General features: G+C 39.0%; 1 protein-coding gene across 2 annotated transcripts in view; it reads right to left on the bottom strand.

Moving 5' to 3' along the window:
• Positions 1-704: 704 nt before the first annotated feature.
• The window catches only part of STAU2 (staufen double-stranded RNA binding protein 2), a 160,411-nt gene continuing 144,475 nt past the window's right edge, over positions 705-16,640 (bottom strand). For both annotated transcript variants that reach the window (XM_030446074.1, XM_030446073.1), the window contains 2 exons: positions 2,646-2,734; positions 705-1,804 (listed from right to left, as the gene is read on the bottom strand). In XM_030446074.1, coding sequence (XP_030301934.1) covers positions 1,711-1,804; positions 2,646-2,734 — 183 coding nt within the window. In that variant the 3' untranslated portion in view covers positions 705-1,710. The remainder of the gene's footprint in view (positions 1,805-2,645; positions 2,735-16,640) is intronic.

Raw genomic sequence — 16,640 nt, forward strand, 5'->3', positions numbered from 1 at the left:
TGAGAAAGATAGCGTGTAAGAGCTAAGCATTTTTGTCTGCTGCTCTCTGAATAACTTGAGTCTGCCAGGTGCCAAATGCCTCTGGAAATCTCCCAGTTCTGTGGGAACTGAAAGACTCAGATTGTTCCTGATTCTTTTATGGAGTCAAACCTTAGAAAATGGCAAACTTTTGTTACAAAGGTTCCTCATCTGCTGAGGGGAGGGGGGAGAGTGAATCATACCCATGAGAACCATGAAGTAGAAAAAAGGCCTCCAAATGTTTAGTGACCACTGATTCTGTAAGAGCATGATGCATGCTACCCTGAAAGCCTGTCCCAGAGGTGAATCAGTGCCATTGTACCTTACACCATTTCCTTACATTGCTGTTTGTCTGCTTTTGTGCATGAGTCACTTGCACTGTGAACCCTGGTTTACATGCTGCTAAAATCTTGTGCAACATTGTTGTGACTGTTATGCAGTTGATAGAAGATTTTCAGGTTTATTGAAAGAGTTTTACATGAAATAAAATACCTCTATTTTAGAGAAATATATTACCAAAATGCTGGAATGACTGGCCTAACATAGTAAGTTTGTAGAAAGTGGAGGCATGGGGGAAGGTAGGTTGAACCCTGGCTTTGGCATGATGGCCAGTGATTGGTTAGTTTGTGTTTTTCACTTCATTCTTTTAGTTGTCTACCTGTGAATGATAAAGAAAGAGACGACACTGTCATTGTACACATGAACTGATGTGGTTTTACTGCATTTGGCCACACACTTAAAAGAAATATGCTGGTACAGAGCAGCCGCCAGTCTTTGTTGCCACTCCTTTACATCAAAAGTTTTCCATCCTCAGCTCGATAAGGTTGCAGTCCTACCTTTTGCTCTTGGTCCGAATGCAGAGATCAAAAACACTCAGTTGATGCAAATGGTGGTTGATACAACACACAGAATGGGGTGTAGATGTGCTTCACACAACAGAGAGCAGAATCGAAGGGGAAAATGTTGCTTGGAGGCAAGACGCCTCTTTAATTGAATATGGCAAGGAAAATCAAATACCATATCTGCTTTTTTCCTGGAGTATATTGAGACTGATCATAACTAACATCTGTTCATGTTAAGCAAATACTTGTCATGATTTAAACTTCTGTTTGCATACAACTCTGAGTAGTGCATCTTTAAGTCATACATATTCATATAGAATGAAGAATGCATAATGTCTGCATAAAAAGGTAAGCTGTATGACTATATATGAAGACAACCACTACAATTCTCACAGCACTGTCATTGGTTAATTTTAAAATATCCAAGCATTATTTAGAAAACAGTAAGCTGAACTTAAAACTACACTACGAAAAAATTGTATAACTGAACCAATGCCGACTTGCCTTCCTCAGTATTAATCAGTTTTGAAGTTTCCCTTCTTTTCTTCCTAACACTTTTTTGTTAATTAGTTGTTATTTTAACCTCCAGTAACATGATCAGACTTCTTCTGCCTCCGGGCCATTTGAGTTATGCTCTGATCTCGAGTTCTAAGGGAAATGTTCAATTTTATTTTTTTTCTGCAGTTGAATAAACAGTACCATGTATACTATCTCTCATGTTAGAATAGTGTTGTCTTCACATAAGACTCAAATAATGGTATTAGTCATTCATTTCCTTGTACACATACACCCTATTGCGTGTTGACAGGTTTATAAGGATGCAGTGGCAGCCGTGGGTGCTGGGAAGCTCCTAGACGACAGCCTTTGAATCCTTGCAGTCCTGAGCAATGGTGCCTGAGTTAGTCTGTTTATTGTCTGCTTTCTCTCCCAGATGCTTGACTTGTCTGAAAGATTAATACATTAACGAGAGTGGTGAGGTCCAGGGTTGCACATCTTTAAGACATGTTTATTAGCAGATGGCACATGAGATTCAAAGGTCACCCTGGAAGGTAACATTTTAAAGTGAAACAACAATATTTATGTTCAAATACTACGCTGATGAGATCATATGGAAAAATTTTTCTGATTGAGTTAGTTTATAAATAGCCACAATGTATCTATTAAAAAGTCCAAATGCCACTTTTAGTCTTCTTTCTCTTATTCCATTACTTTCTAATTTATTAGTCACACAAGACTACCCTCTTACAGAAACAGACCAGCAGTTGGAAAAGAAACATCTGAAGTGGACACACAATCTCACTTTCTTAAATTGTAAATCCAGTGTGAAACCTGGTTCTTTTGTCTACTACTTAAAGCCAATATTCCATGTAGGAGTTTTTTAAGACCTGAAAGAAATTCTAACTTACTTTTAATTTCTCTAGGGTAAATTTCATCTTGTGGACATAAGGATTTATTGGCAGATAACTACCCTTATTTACATGTGCTACAATGCATTTGACAAAAATCATGTTATGCTACTTACACAGAATCCACACAATAAAAAGAAAATCCTTTTCTTTAGGATTTCCATAGGAGGACTGTCTATCTCGTAGTTCATTAGTAAGTATTTTTGGTTATGCTAAACCTGAAATCCTGTTTATCCTCTCAAATTGTCAAAAACTGCATGTAAATTCCAGAGGAAATTTTTCTGCACAGGTTTAAAAGGGCAGCTAAGCTCTTAATTAACATTTCTTATCTCCCATGCCACACAGGCATTAAAATGCAGAGGATTTAAATGGTACTTACTGTTCATGTGATCCATTTTCGATTTTCATAGCCCCTTCCACTGGATCCAGTCCTTGCTCTGAAAACTGTTTCAAGGCACTTAACGCTGCCTAAAGAAAAAATGAGCTGTCAAAAACCTCACTGACACAACTGTATTAACACCAAGTGGAGGAACGTGTGTATTTTGATATTCTGGTTTAGAATAATTTCCTCTACATTGAAGCCATTTAGGCTACAGGGCTAACAGAGAAGCAACAGAACAGCTCCAGGTGCTTGTGTGTGGGTCTGAAGATTTCTTCTTCTTCCTGGGTATGTGAGTGACTTCCATGAGTGTTAATGCAAGCTTCATCACCTGCATCAAGAACATGACATACTTCTAGGATTCTTGTGTCTTTGGCCCGTGAAGTCTGTCCAGCTTCCCCATGTGTTTTTCTAAAGCTCATGGTTCCTGCAGCTCCCGTGGTCTAACTCTGAGATGACTGCAGAAGGTGTGAGCAACAGGAAGAGGTTCAGCAGGACAATACTGACCCTCCAAGGACAGATCTTGAGATCAATGTTGAACTGACATTTTTCTGCACAAGTGCATTCTTTACTGACCAGTTTCTCCTCTTCCTGAGTCCTCCTTTAGGACTCAGACTTGTTTTTCTCTCCCCCACTAACTGCTTCGGTAAAAGACAAATGATTTTTTAAGTAATTAATTGAGCAAAGGTTGGCTACAAACCCCTCAGACACCGTGAGACTGACTTTGAAAGGACACTCAGCACAATAACACAGCTCAGGTCAGTTCTGTCTTGAAGGTGAAACGCAAAGCAGAACTGCAGAACTGATTTTTTTTTTCTTTAATCACTCCCACCTAAGAGCAGCCAGCACTGATCACCAAAAAAAAAAATCACCAAAAAAAATCAACCAAAAAATCACAAGAAATGTAACTTTGCACAAACACTGTTACCTAAGGTAACATCTCAAACACTGGAACTGACTGCAGGCCCGATGGGACTCCTCCAGGCTCTTCACACTGAGGCAACAACTGCTGTTAGAAAACTGGAAGTTGCTTTCTTCCTAAAAATTGGGATGGAAGGGATCTATATCTCTACCTTCATTTCTCTGGGAAAGCAGGGATTCTGTCTGGAACAGCAGTTGCCATTATAATGAAGCATTTGATTTGCTTTCATACTAATTCTTTGCCTGGATTCTCTCAACAGTTCCTTCCCTTAAAAGGTATGTTTATACAACTTACATATTATTAGACAATGTGTATTTTTGGAGCGATGAATAACAGCACAAAAATTGCCAGGTTGCCCTAAAATAAAAGGCCACGTATCCCAGATTTATCTATACTCACCACTGTCTCCTAAAGCTTCAGAAGGCTGTACAAGGTATTCCTGCCTATAATGCATGAAGGTGGAATCTTTCTAGTCTGTGACGTTTTATGTTTGTTTGTTAGGGTTTTTTCCCCCATTAAACAAATGAAAAGCTAAGCATTTCTTAAAGTGTCTTGGTAAGCCCCAGCCTGTCACTGTTATCACTCTACCATTTATTTTGGACCTCCTGTATCTACTTGTTCTTTCTTTCCTTCTTGTTCTCTACTTGTTCTTTCTTTCCTTCCACTGACATAGTTTTTGCTTTCATCTTAAAACCTCTTCTGCCCACATCTTGCTTTTCATCCCTTGTACATTCTATGTCCAAGGGCCGAGTCTCAGCTTCACCTCAGTAACAACTTCTCCCATTAGAGAATCTTTCACTTCTATCACTCCTCGAGTTCCCCAGTGAATGAATACTCCCTTTCCCCATTTATTCTGGTTTTCTTGACATTTTGATATATTTGCATTTTTTTATGACAGCTCTTTCTCTATCACCTCATAGTGTCCCTTGTAGTTTTAGAAGTACATTCTGCACTCCTAGAAGCTCTACTCACCATCTGCCTTTCCATCCTGGATCTTGACTGCACAGCAAAATCACTGTTTGTTCAACCTAAATAATTTCTCGCAGTGGCAACTAGAGTTTTCATCTACTCTCCTCTCAACTTCTTTATTTATTCCAGTAACTTTACATCTTTCTTCATCACAATTTCTCTCTTCTCTCTCAGGGGTTCTTTCCATCACAATGAAAGCACTGCTGCTCATCATGTGAGGAAGGGGAGTGGTTTGGGCTCCTGTGCTTCCTTGCACAGGACTGCTATTGTATTGAACTTTAGTTGGTCATAGCAACTACAAGAACCAGACAACTCAATAGGTGGGGACTGTCATATGAGATTCTCCTGTCTTCTCATATCAATTTTTCCTTATGCCCATTAGCAAAACAATGAGGATTTCCTTTCTTATGTATGTTAGTTCAAAACTCACTACCAGGCGGTACTTCCAGAAAAGAAGGAAGCAAAAGACATCTGCTCCTCCTACACAGTTTTATTGCTACTTCATCTGTTCCTGAACCCACCTTGTTTACTCTTTTATACCCATTCTTAGCTTCCTGGTCTGGTATGCGAATGGTAAACTTGTTGTAGAAGAACTGTTTGTTCAGGTTATTTGTTTGTACAGTGGCTTGGATGAAAAGGCCCTGATCACAGTTGGTAAGAAGTAGAGCCAAGTAATGTTTCATTCAAGATTAGATCACAGGTGGATCATGGGATACACAGAACAGTCTGATCTTGATCAGTGGACACTGAAATCCCCAAATCACCAAGAGATTAATTAGACCAACCCAAACTTCCCAATTCCTTTCTAGAATTGCTCTGAATGTGAGTACATGTTACTTACTACTGTTTTACTCACATAACTGATTGTTGCAAGTCATACCACATAAATTACAGAGCAGCTTTCAGGACTACTTTCCAGAAAAACTACTTTGGAACTTCCTGAAGGAATATTAGTCACTGTCTCAATAGATACATAGCATGAAGGCCTCTCTTCTAACAGCAGGAGTACAGTAAGTACAAAATTATAAACTCTTTTCCTGTAAGCACAGATCATTACTTGATGGGTGTCAAAGAATTATATTTGCAACAATTAGAAGAAACATAGAAAATGAAGATGTTTAATGATGACCATGCTTAATACTAATACAACATCCAAATCCTGATGCTTGCAATGTGGTACCGTCTTATGTCTCCATCCCACCCCATGCCCTTCCCAAACTGAAATGTGATATAAAAGATAATATCTCAGATCTATTGTATTTATGAAACCAAGTATCTGAGGCATGAAGCAGCCAGAAAGCTGCCCTGTACCTGTACCCTTGATCTTCCAAGTAGTGGTGTCAGGGTGTCTGCAGGAGTGCTGTTGAAAAGCCAGCTCTTAACACCATCCTTCATTGAAAGGTTTCTTTCCTTTGCTCCTCTAGAAGCCAATGATGTCTTCAAAAGCTGATGCTTCTCACATCTTCTGCCTCAGTACCACATCATTCCCAAGACACTCCAGAGGCCCTGGTCTTCCTCTCCTGACTTTCCACTTTTACAGCACAATCACCTCTGCTTCTCCACAAATCTCTCCTTTTCCTGGCCCCAATTTTTTACAGCTCCCACAAGCTCTCCACCCAGTACCCCCACTGCTCCCAGATTCCAGAGCTAAACTATCCTTCCCCAAGTCCTCCCAAGCACCTCTACCTCCCAGTTCCTCTTTACGTTCCAGTTTCCTAACATGTTCCAGGTTTATACGAGATCTGATTTTTTTTTTTCTCAAGGAAACATGTCTATCTCCGTAAGATACCTATGGGGGAAGGCTAACTACTTATATCTTGACTTTCATAACATTTGAATTTTGAGAAAGTTTCTTCTCTTTTTAAAAGGTCCACTCATGGGATGTGTCTGAAGGACAGTAGAATGTTAGAGGGAGCCTTGGAGTGTCTTCAGAACTGTCTCTTGTCTTTATCCCATAGCTGATCAGCAAAGCTGAGATAAGGCTGTAAGTAAACAATACTTCAAATTTTAATAGGTGTCCTTAATGTTTCTTCTCTCCCCAGCATGCCCCCAGACAGGCATGAAGATGCTGGATTCAGGAAGGAAGCTGGTAGCCCAGAGGCTGTGAACTCAATAGTCATCAGAGTGACACAGAGCCCAAGTAATCTGCAGTTACAGAAGAGAACTACAGAAGAAGAGTTACAAGGAGACACCAGGCTAATTGAATCAATGACTCAGTTCTATTAGTCCCAACAGATTTACACCACTTGGCTTAAATATAACTTGTGAGTAGCAGATAACTTAGGTTAAATGAGAAGGAAAGAAAAGAATGGAACATTTGACAGTGAATCTGGTGAACAATTTCCTTTTTTTAAAGGCTCAACACTTCCTTCCATTGATATTTTTCTTACAATAGAGCATCTGCACAGATATAGAGAAATTTTTCTCTTCCCCCAGAAGGTTTTACAACTGTTTTGTGAGTGAAGCCCCATAGGTTTCAGAACAGATGTCCTTACACATTTCTTGTATCACTTGTTTTCTGTGTAGCTACAACAGTGCCAAAAATACGATGCCAACAGGATGCACCGCACTGCTAGCTGTTTGTCTTGGCTGCCATCTCCATTATTAGTATGTGTGTGTATCAGGATGGGGATGGATGTTTCCAGTCATTTTTTAGCTTTCCTCAAGTCAATTGGCAATTAGTAAATAGCATTGAAACTTGTGAATATTCTTCCTGTTTCTCACTCTGGGGATTAAGCGTCTTATAATGACAATCTAGTAACATTAGATCATTCTTTTAGCAAGAACAGCAGACAGGCACTACACTGGCCCATGTGCATTTACAAATCACATCCTCATGATAAAATTTTCACATGTTTGTTTTAGCACAGTATGTGGTTTGTGTTTTTCCTCTTAAATCTATATTGCCTTTCAGATTATTCCATGAAACCGAAAAGGGAAAAGGTTTGTTGTTCTCCCTGGCCCTTCCAGTTGACTTCACCAAGGAGGTCTGAGACAAACGTAATAAATGCACTGCTTGACATTGTTTACTGGTGATACATACCCTAACATCAGTGCTCTAAGTACATAAAAAACATATTCAGATTGTCCTTGATCAGTGTTTCCTGAAGACATAAATTTAGGGGCAACAACAGTTATGCTGGAAAATTGAATTAAGTCAGGATCCAGAGCAGGTCAGGAAGGACAAGCTTTTACTGTCTTTAGTAGCTGGGTCTTAGTTCAAGGTTGAGTTTGCAGAGTCAAATGACTCACTGTGGTCATATTGCCTGTAGCCACATGCTTTCTACATGAACAAGTCTTGGGCTGTGCCTGAGTTTAGGCGTGAGAAAATGCTTGCACACCGGGTTAAAATGACAGACAGATCGAACTCCAATCCTCAGTTTCACTCACAAGCCAGCAGCGTAGACAACAGTAGAGTCAATGCATGAATAAAAATGAAAATAGATTTACAAACAATCAATGTTCATCTGTTTTCTAAACCAAAAGAAAAAATGCTGCCCAAAGGGGAGAGGGTCTTCCCCTCTCCCTGACAATGGAGACCTCAAAAGGCAACAGCAACTGTGTAATAACACTGCAGTAAAGCTGCTTGCATCACTAATAACATGCACTTCATGACTTTTTCATCTATGTGGATTTAAACTTCACATTTAAAGGCTGAAAAAAACCCAACGATATCACAGCTATAGGGGTGATTTCAAGGACTTAAGTGTCCCAAACCTAAGTAACTACTTAAATTTCTATGAATTTAAAATTGTTCTTGTTTAATGGTTTTGCTTTCTCTTGATGAAGAAAATTTTGACCAAGCTTCCGCCTGGCCACATCCAAAACCTGCATGTATGTAGAAACATACAACGGGAAGCTATACTTTCTTGTGTAGACTTACATAATCAGAGAATCTTAGGGGTTGCAAGGGACCTTGAAAGATCAAGTCCAACTGCCCTGCCAGACCAGGATCACGTAGTGTACAACACACAAAACTTTTTTTTGCTCAAAAAGAACTTCCTATGCTACAACTTGTACCCCTTACCCCTTGGTTGTCACTGAGAAGAACCTGGCTCCATCATTCTGACACTCACTTTTTACACATTTTTAAACATGAATGAGGTCACCCCTCAGTCTCCTCCAAGCTAAAGAGACCCAGATCCCTCAGCCCTTCTTCATAGAATCATAGAATCATAGAATCCTTGGGGTTGGAAGGGACCTCGAAAGATCATCTAGTCCAACCCCCCCTGCCAGAGCAGGGCCACCTAGAGCACTTCGCATAGATCTTCCTCTCCTTTAATCAACTTTGTGGCTCTGCTTAACTCTCAAGCAGTTCCCTCTCCTTCTGGAACTGAAGGGCCCAGAACTGGACACAATATTCCAGATGTGGCCTCACCAGGGCAGAGCAGAGAGAGGAGAACCTCTCTTGACCTACAAACCACTCACTTCCTAATGTACCCCAGGATGCCATTGGCCTTCTTGGCCACAAGGGCACATTGCTGGCTCATGGTCATCCCTGTGTCCACTAGAATCCTCAGGTTCCTTTCTTCTATGCTGCTCTCTAAAAGAAGCTAAAATAGCTAAAATTTTACTCCTTAGCATATCCATTTAACTCTCTTGGATGTACCAGGTTGGTCACATATGAGCTAAGCAAAAACGAGATGACAGGTAATGCCAATTAATCCCTTTTCCTCACAGCTCTTATTGTAAATGAATTTACAACATGGGAAGCAGTAACTTCTGCTAAGTTTTCACCACTTTGCTCACAATGTGCCATTTCCCCGAGTTGATGAGATTTCACATGAACCAATGTTAACATCTGTTTAAAAATTGAATTCAGAAAGGCTTTTCACACTGCACGATGTAAACCTTTATGAAAGGACTTTAAGCCCTTTCCTCACACAGTTTATGATATCCATGAAAAGCGTAGGGTTATAATCTGATTAACTCATGTAGTTTACATGGAAATAGCATTTTCCAAACTGATTAATATCCACGTAAAGGCTCAGTCACCTGATAGGCACTACTATTGAGGGTTCTGATTGCACCTGTCAGGAGAAGGAGCATGGAGGACAGAAGGAGCCCAGTATCTTCAAACAAAGAATGATGATTCACAGATGTAGCTTAGAACAAGTCCCATGTAGAGTTAATGCTACCCCCAGGCAACTCATGCAGCCAGCATTTAAATGACACACAATCCACCTACAGCCTGACATTGCCAGCTTTCTGGGGCTAATCCTAAAGTAAGGATTAACTGTTCTTGAACAATTCTTCCAATATATTAACCAGAGTTTCTATCAACAACGGCATGCACGTCATCTTTTTTCCACGTAGTTTTATCAGACACGTGTCCTCATTCCTCCAGGCCTCTCAGTATTTCAAGAAATGGGTGGAGTGAAAGATGTTTCAATGTGGAATTTTCTTTCTGTAGGTTTTGATCTTCAACATTCTCTTTAAGTAAAGGAACTGCCTGAGTCATCCAAGCATGGCTTGTTTTTTAGCCACACCAGAAATCTAGCAACCATTCTTGGGACAACACAATAATTCCAGAAGTAAAAGAACGGCGAAGCATTCTCTCAAAGCCCAAGAAAGAGCTGCACAATCCTCTGAGGTGAGACAGTTCAATTGCTTTAAAGGTGATACAAGAATTTCTAGCCACAAAGAGAGAAAACCATGCTTAAAAGCACCTAATTCTTAAAATAATGTAAAAATGTGCTTACATTTGAAGTCTATATGATAAATAATACTGAATGCCAAACTTAATGAGCTTAATGCTGATGTAGGAGATTAATCCAGAGTGGAGAGGCCAGCCTGGCTGCCAAGTTTAAGATGAATTATAACATATGGTTGCGAATAAGAGAGAAAAGGATTGCTAAAAGATCTGTATGGGACTCAGAGAAGAAATGTTCTTAAATCTCTACCTTCTCAGACTCTTCCCTCTTCGCATGTTCTCAACTGCAAGAAGCAACATTTTCAAGTGCTACCACAATGCTAACGTTTGCCTACCTTGCAATCTATGCTGGAAACCAGTAACTTGGCACTTTTTCATGAACATCTCAAAAGAGCTCTCAGGCTCAGTGCCAGTTCTGCTGAGGTGTGTCTACATCCTCTAACAGTAACACAAGACATGGAAGTTCAGCCACAGTATCAGCAGTTAAAATAGGTCCCAATCAGGTGTCTTTTGTCAGATAATTTCAGTACCTTTTCAGTGTATACTCTTCAGTCTTTACCGGTTCTAGTCTAGATACCTAAAAGTTCTTTTTAAAATAATTTTATTTCTAATTTCAGATTTCATCTGTATTCTTTAGTAGTCACAATATAAAGAACAAAGAATAAAGCATCACCACAGTTTACTTATCAACATGGAGAAAATTATTTTAAAATTAAATTTCCAAGAATTTACTTTATATATACACAACAGAATTTCACCAGACAGCAATTAATCTTCACATTAATCTTGTGTCTGATTTTGTGTAGTCAGTCAAAAGCAACTTTAACTTTCAGAAGGAGGTAAACACCTAAGCAATACAGGTGATTTTGATAATAACAGGCTTCCAAATGAGAGCATTTAGTAGGCCAAATATTGCATGGTAGATAGAGGTTTAAATCATACAACTGAGGCAACACTCAAGCATGGTTGAGAAGCTGCAGACAAAAATTATAGGAGATTTTAAGGAACATGGCTTTAAACCTAAAACTGAAAACAGGAGAATGTATATCCTCAGGCAAAATCCTGCACCAGCAGGGAAGAAAGGCCATGAATCACTGTCTCTTTCATCACCGATGGCTGGAAAATATCCTTGTCAGCTGTGTTCTCAGAACAATTTGGTGCATTTAATTATTTATTTACAGGCATTTCTCCACACCACTGCCACAGATTCTCAAGTCCACTGTCATTAACCCTATCCGTATTGCACGAGGTTTTGACCTCCTAATTTTAAATACAGGAACTGAGGTTCTCAGCTGTGTAAGAGTTCATGGTGACTTCTGAAATATGCCTCAATAGACAATCCTCCTCATCTGTCTGACCTCCACAGTTCCATTCTTTTATTTTTTTTTTTAACATCTCTGCCACAGTTCTCACTACATAGGTAGCAGTATGTAAACAAGGTTAAGACCATGACATTCTCCAGCAGGGAATGGGCCCTGACCCATATTGTTAGTACTGTAGATGTAGCCAGAGTTCTTAACATCACAAAAAAGCTGTAAACCAAGCTACATCTTAAAGAAGATAAAACCACCTATTTTGGTTTTAAAGTGGTTTTCTTAAGCAACTGAATGTACAAAGTGGTCAGAAAAATGGCCATTAAAAGATTTTCATGAATTCTCAAAGACTGACACCAAAATTACTATATAACAAGCTATCAAGTGTTCCTCAATATTACTTTAACCTGGTTACTCTTCCATGTGAAATAAATTGAACCTGTAAAACACACTCACTAATGTTTAAGTATTTTCCATCTCTACTTGCAAATATATTTTTCTTCATGAAATGAAATGGCACTACGGTAGTTTTACTGTTGGCACCAGAGGTAGTTTTATTATTCCTGGTTTTAAAGAGGAGGAAACTGAAGCAAAGAGAGAGTGTATGAGCACATAGAGGGCTGGCCCAAGAATAGGCAATAAAAGCAAGCATTGGTTTTACTGGTTTGCATGCATTTTATCATAGCTCAAGGTGAATAGAGGGATATTCAGAAAAAAAGGTATTTAATGGCAAAAAAATTTAAAAAGTCTTCACTGAAGATGCAATTTTAATTCAAAAGTCTTATTTCTGTCACTATTGCCCAGAAAGCTATAATCATCACATTAATGTTAAACACTTGCCATGACTTAACAAAGACTCCCTTTTAAGAGAAGCAGGCAGGTGAAATTTGTTTTTTTTTAATATTCTAGAAAGCGTTTCCCCACCACCAATGTTTTCCAAAGATACAATTTTTTTTCTGTAGAGCTTGATATGTTTCTGTTTCTAAAGATCACACCCCTTGCTTTAGACATGGAAGTAATTTCCTATATATCAAGTTCCTCAGTTTTAGCAGTTTTATAATGGAAGAATGTTTTTTCTCTCATACCAAGACCATTACCTTATATTTTAAGTGTGTATCAGTCTAAACATGACAAGAAACTTTGGTTTGAAGAGAAAGGCAATAGATTATGTTTAATGCAAAGAAGTGGCCACTGGATTCTCAAGCAGCACATTGGAACAATGGGAGAGTAGAGGGCTGTAGATTCTTGCATTACAACATCTGTAATGAAGCCCACATACTAAATTGTATTGTATTGCTGCTTCTGGGTAACTCTACTCCTGTGGACTTCTTAACAGTGTTTGGAGAAGTTTACTTCCACCCTCAGAACCCTAACAACCAATCCCCCTCTTAATTCTCCAGGTTTTATTTTACAAGTGTGCATGTACATCTGACAAAGTACCAAATCCAGACTGACAGGTAAAAGCATTATACTTAGCATCTGTGGTATGTAATTAGAAATTTGAGCGTTTCCAAAAGGCAAAAGTTTTTTATGCTGATCTCTGAGTATTTTTACACTGCATTAACTAGTGGTTTTTCTCCTCACTGAAGTTGATTTAAGTGAGATCTGAGGCAGGCCTGAGAGCTACAGCCCCAACTTCTGATCTGAAGTAGTTTGTAATGTAATTTTGTCCTTGCTAACTGTTGATGGCTTGTCCTCATCCCATTTTAACCTACAACCATCAGCTCCTTTAATGGAAGTGTCTATAAAGATCTTCTCTAAAATATGCTTTTCCAGCACACTTAATGTCTTTTAATGTCTTTCCAATTAAATCCAGATGTGAAAAGCTTAAGGAACAGTTCTCAGGACTGAAAAAGATGACATAAATCTTGCAGCTGACAGAGATCCCACTGAGCTCAGTTGGGGAAACTCACAGAGGACTTCTTGTGGGCCAGAAAAGCTGCTGGGTATAAAGACAGATGTGTATACTCCTATTAAAAAAATTTAAATAAAAACTGACTCCTACAATGAGGTATCCACAATTATCAGGGACATTACTAACTCAATCCCTTAATGTGCTGAGCACATCCTGTGCAGTACAGATTTCCCTCATCTTTTCGGGAAGTTTATCGGAGTTGAAGGGGGTCACATCTGTTTGGGAAAAAGCCCTTTACCTTTCAGGATTGCAGCTCTTAACCCAGTGCAGGAGCTGACTCTGGAAAACACTCTCTAGGTCTCGTTACTACTATCAACAGGGAGATAATGTACTCGGCAAAGAAAGACTCTGAATTTCTGCCCTCTCTCCTTTACCTCCTCCATACTCAGGGTAGCAGATTAAATTGTGGTTTCATTACAGAAGAGTTCCCAGATGTGCTGTTACTTATTAATTCTTACCAAACTGGTAGGAAACTGGGCATTCCTAGTAGCTGACTACCACTGCCAGGCAAGTGCTGTTTGTGCAGCTGATGATTTGGAGTTTGTTTTCTTATATTCACTTGTACACTCTCAGGATTTTTTTTAATTTTTGTTTTAATAACAGAAGATCTTCTTATTATAACCCCCACCCGAACTGTTCATAAACGTGGGTTCAGCTTGAGCCATATCTTTTAGAGAGGGAGGAAACTATCCCCACACACACTGCTTGTGTTAAAGAAAGTCTCCAGAAAACAGCCCAACACCAACAGCTTTAATACTTATTTTTGAATAATATTTACTTATTTTTGAAACAGTTAAATTCTCCAGACAGATCAATGACTTCTGAAGAACTACATCCTCATAGGACACCAGAAAGAAAATTGGAAAAATGAAGATTGAGTCCATGTTCATTGGTGGCAGAAACTTCAGTAAAGACATTTTGGATAGTATTACTTAATTTTTCTAATGCCCATAAAAAGGTTTTAGCATAGTTTGGTGTCATGAGTGAGTGGAGGGAAACAAACTAGATACCTGGATTAAAGGATGGTTTTACATACTCAAGTACAACAATAAGTGATCAAATATGGGATTAGGGCAATAGGACAGGCCTAACACTGAGGGCAGTAGGCTCCTGAACACAGGCACAAGAGCTCTTGAAGACAAAATTTATCTGGCTCTCAACTTGCTTTATTTTCCACAATGGCCAGCACTTTTCAGAATATCACCCCTGCAGGGCTGAAGGCTGAATCTGACTCCCACCAAACTCAGTACTTCATGACCATCACTCAGGAGACATGAGGAATGCCCTTCCTTTGGAATGAGCTGCTGTCTCTGTGAGGATCCCACTCTTGGCTAGCTCAGGGAATGAGCTCAAATCTCCTGTGCTTTGCTGCCAGGGACCACCAGGCCAGCCTCTGATTTATAGCTTTTTCTTTGCAGTTTTATGATACAAGAATGTTCACTTGTAATTACAACAGCATTTTGTTGGCTCCCTGCCTTCACTTGGGTATGCACAACACCATATCCTTCATTCCAGCCTTTTTATGTCAAGACCCAAAATTTGAGGAGAAAACTGCATCAGAAGTGTTATGAAGATGCTGCCGATCTTGCTACTCCTCAAAAAAGGGACTCATATATATTTGCTGGGAGGGGAACATAGTCAGCTGGATAGGACACTGAACTAGAAGCTAGCAGAGCTGGTCAGTATTCTTTCTTAGAAAAATACCCCGTCAAGAAGCAAAATATTTTTATGAGAATATGTCAGTTTTGAGAAGAAGTTTTCTAGGTCCAGGATACACTCTCCAGTCAAAATATAACAGACAAGATCCATACATGAGCACTGGCCTAACAACCATGCTTGGGGTGGCACACTAATACATGTTCATTCTTGTGTGAGAAAAACTCAAGAAGTCTCTGGTTCATTTTAAAGTAAACTACTATAATTAAATGCTTGGCATGTTCTGTGGGTTAAAAATTCCGTTTCATTCAATAGACAGTGACTCTGCCAGTGATCTGCTCTGTGACCTTAGAGAACCACATAATCTCAGTATATTTCAGACATACACTTAGCTCCTGACTTTGACATCATCTAGTATACTTCCATCACTTTTGGTGTACATTTGATTTTTGTCATTTTCAGTAAAGGCATACACTTCTCCAGAGGAAATTCCAGGTATTTTAGATAATATTTAATAGTTAGCTGTCAAACAATTTCCAGCTCTTTTAAACAAAGACTACTTCTGTGCTAGCTTAATTTATAGAGCCATATATGTCCCATTTAAAGTGCCTGTGCTTAAGAAGAAATGCTAAGCTTAGATTTTTCTACTAAATGAGAAAAATTTAAAGCCAATAAACTGTATCTAGGACTTCAGCTGGGAGATGAAATAAAAGGCACATTTGTTCCTGGTCACTGAATCTTTAACCTAGGTCTGTTGCTCCTGCTGTGAAGCTCCTATACATTCCTCACTGGCCCAAAGCATCTAGCAATCCCAGCTCCCAGTGTTTGGAATTAGAGGTGAACTACAAAATAAAACCACTTTCTGGGGAAAGCGAAGTGTATGATAAGTGCTACATATTCTGACAGAAGGCAGCTGTTGAAAAGGTTACTTTTTAATATGAGCAATTCTTCCATAGATTTTCAAAAATTTTAGATTAGATATATAAATTCCAAATGACTAGTTCAACCTGAGGATTCTGGCAATATCTGGAAGTTGCTCCTGAATCTGATGGATTAAATGGAAGTTCTGTTTTTTCTGGTCCTTTAGTACAGGTGAGGAGAGGTTGAGCCTTATGCTTGGACTCAGCTTTCTATCTCAGGTATGAGAATACCTTTCAAGTGTCCTAAAGTTTGCCTATATTATACAAGGAGAAAAGAAAAAACACTTTTTATAGCAACACATGAAAGCTATACAGTTTCTGTCCCTCCTGTCCCTTTTCAAGCTTATATTAATATTTTCAATCTCTTCTTTGATTGTTTTAAGTAAAATATTTTAACCTGTCTTTTTTGCAATACAGGAGCAGTATTATTACTTCATTGTTTCTACTTCTACCTCAAAATCCTGCCAAGGTATTTTCAGTATTTCTTAAAGGTGAAATGAAAAACTCATCTGCCTTCAGTGTCTCATTGCTCCAGTGATCAATTTAAATGACTGCATTACAGAAAACTTTTAATACATACTTTTTACACCCCCCCTAGATCAGTGTTTCCATTTACACAAAAATTCCACAATTTCTTAAGGTTCACC

The sequence above is a fragment of the Calypte anna genome, chromosome 2 (genome assembly GCF_003957555.1).
Source record: "Calypte anna isolate BGI_N300 chromosome 2, bCalAnn1_v1.p, whole genome shotgun sequence".
Lineage (NCBI taxonomy): Eukaryota > Metazoa > Chordata > Aves > Apodiformes > Trochilidae > Calypte > Calypte anna.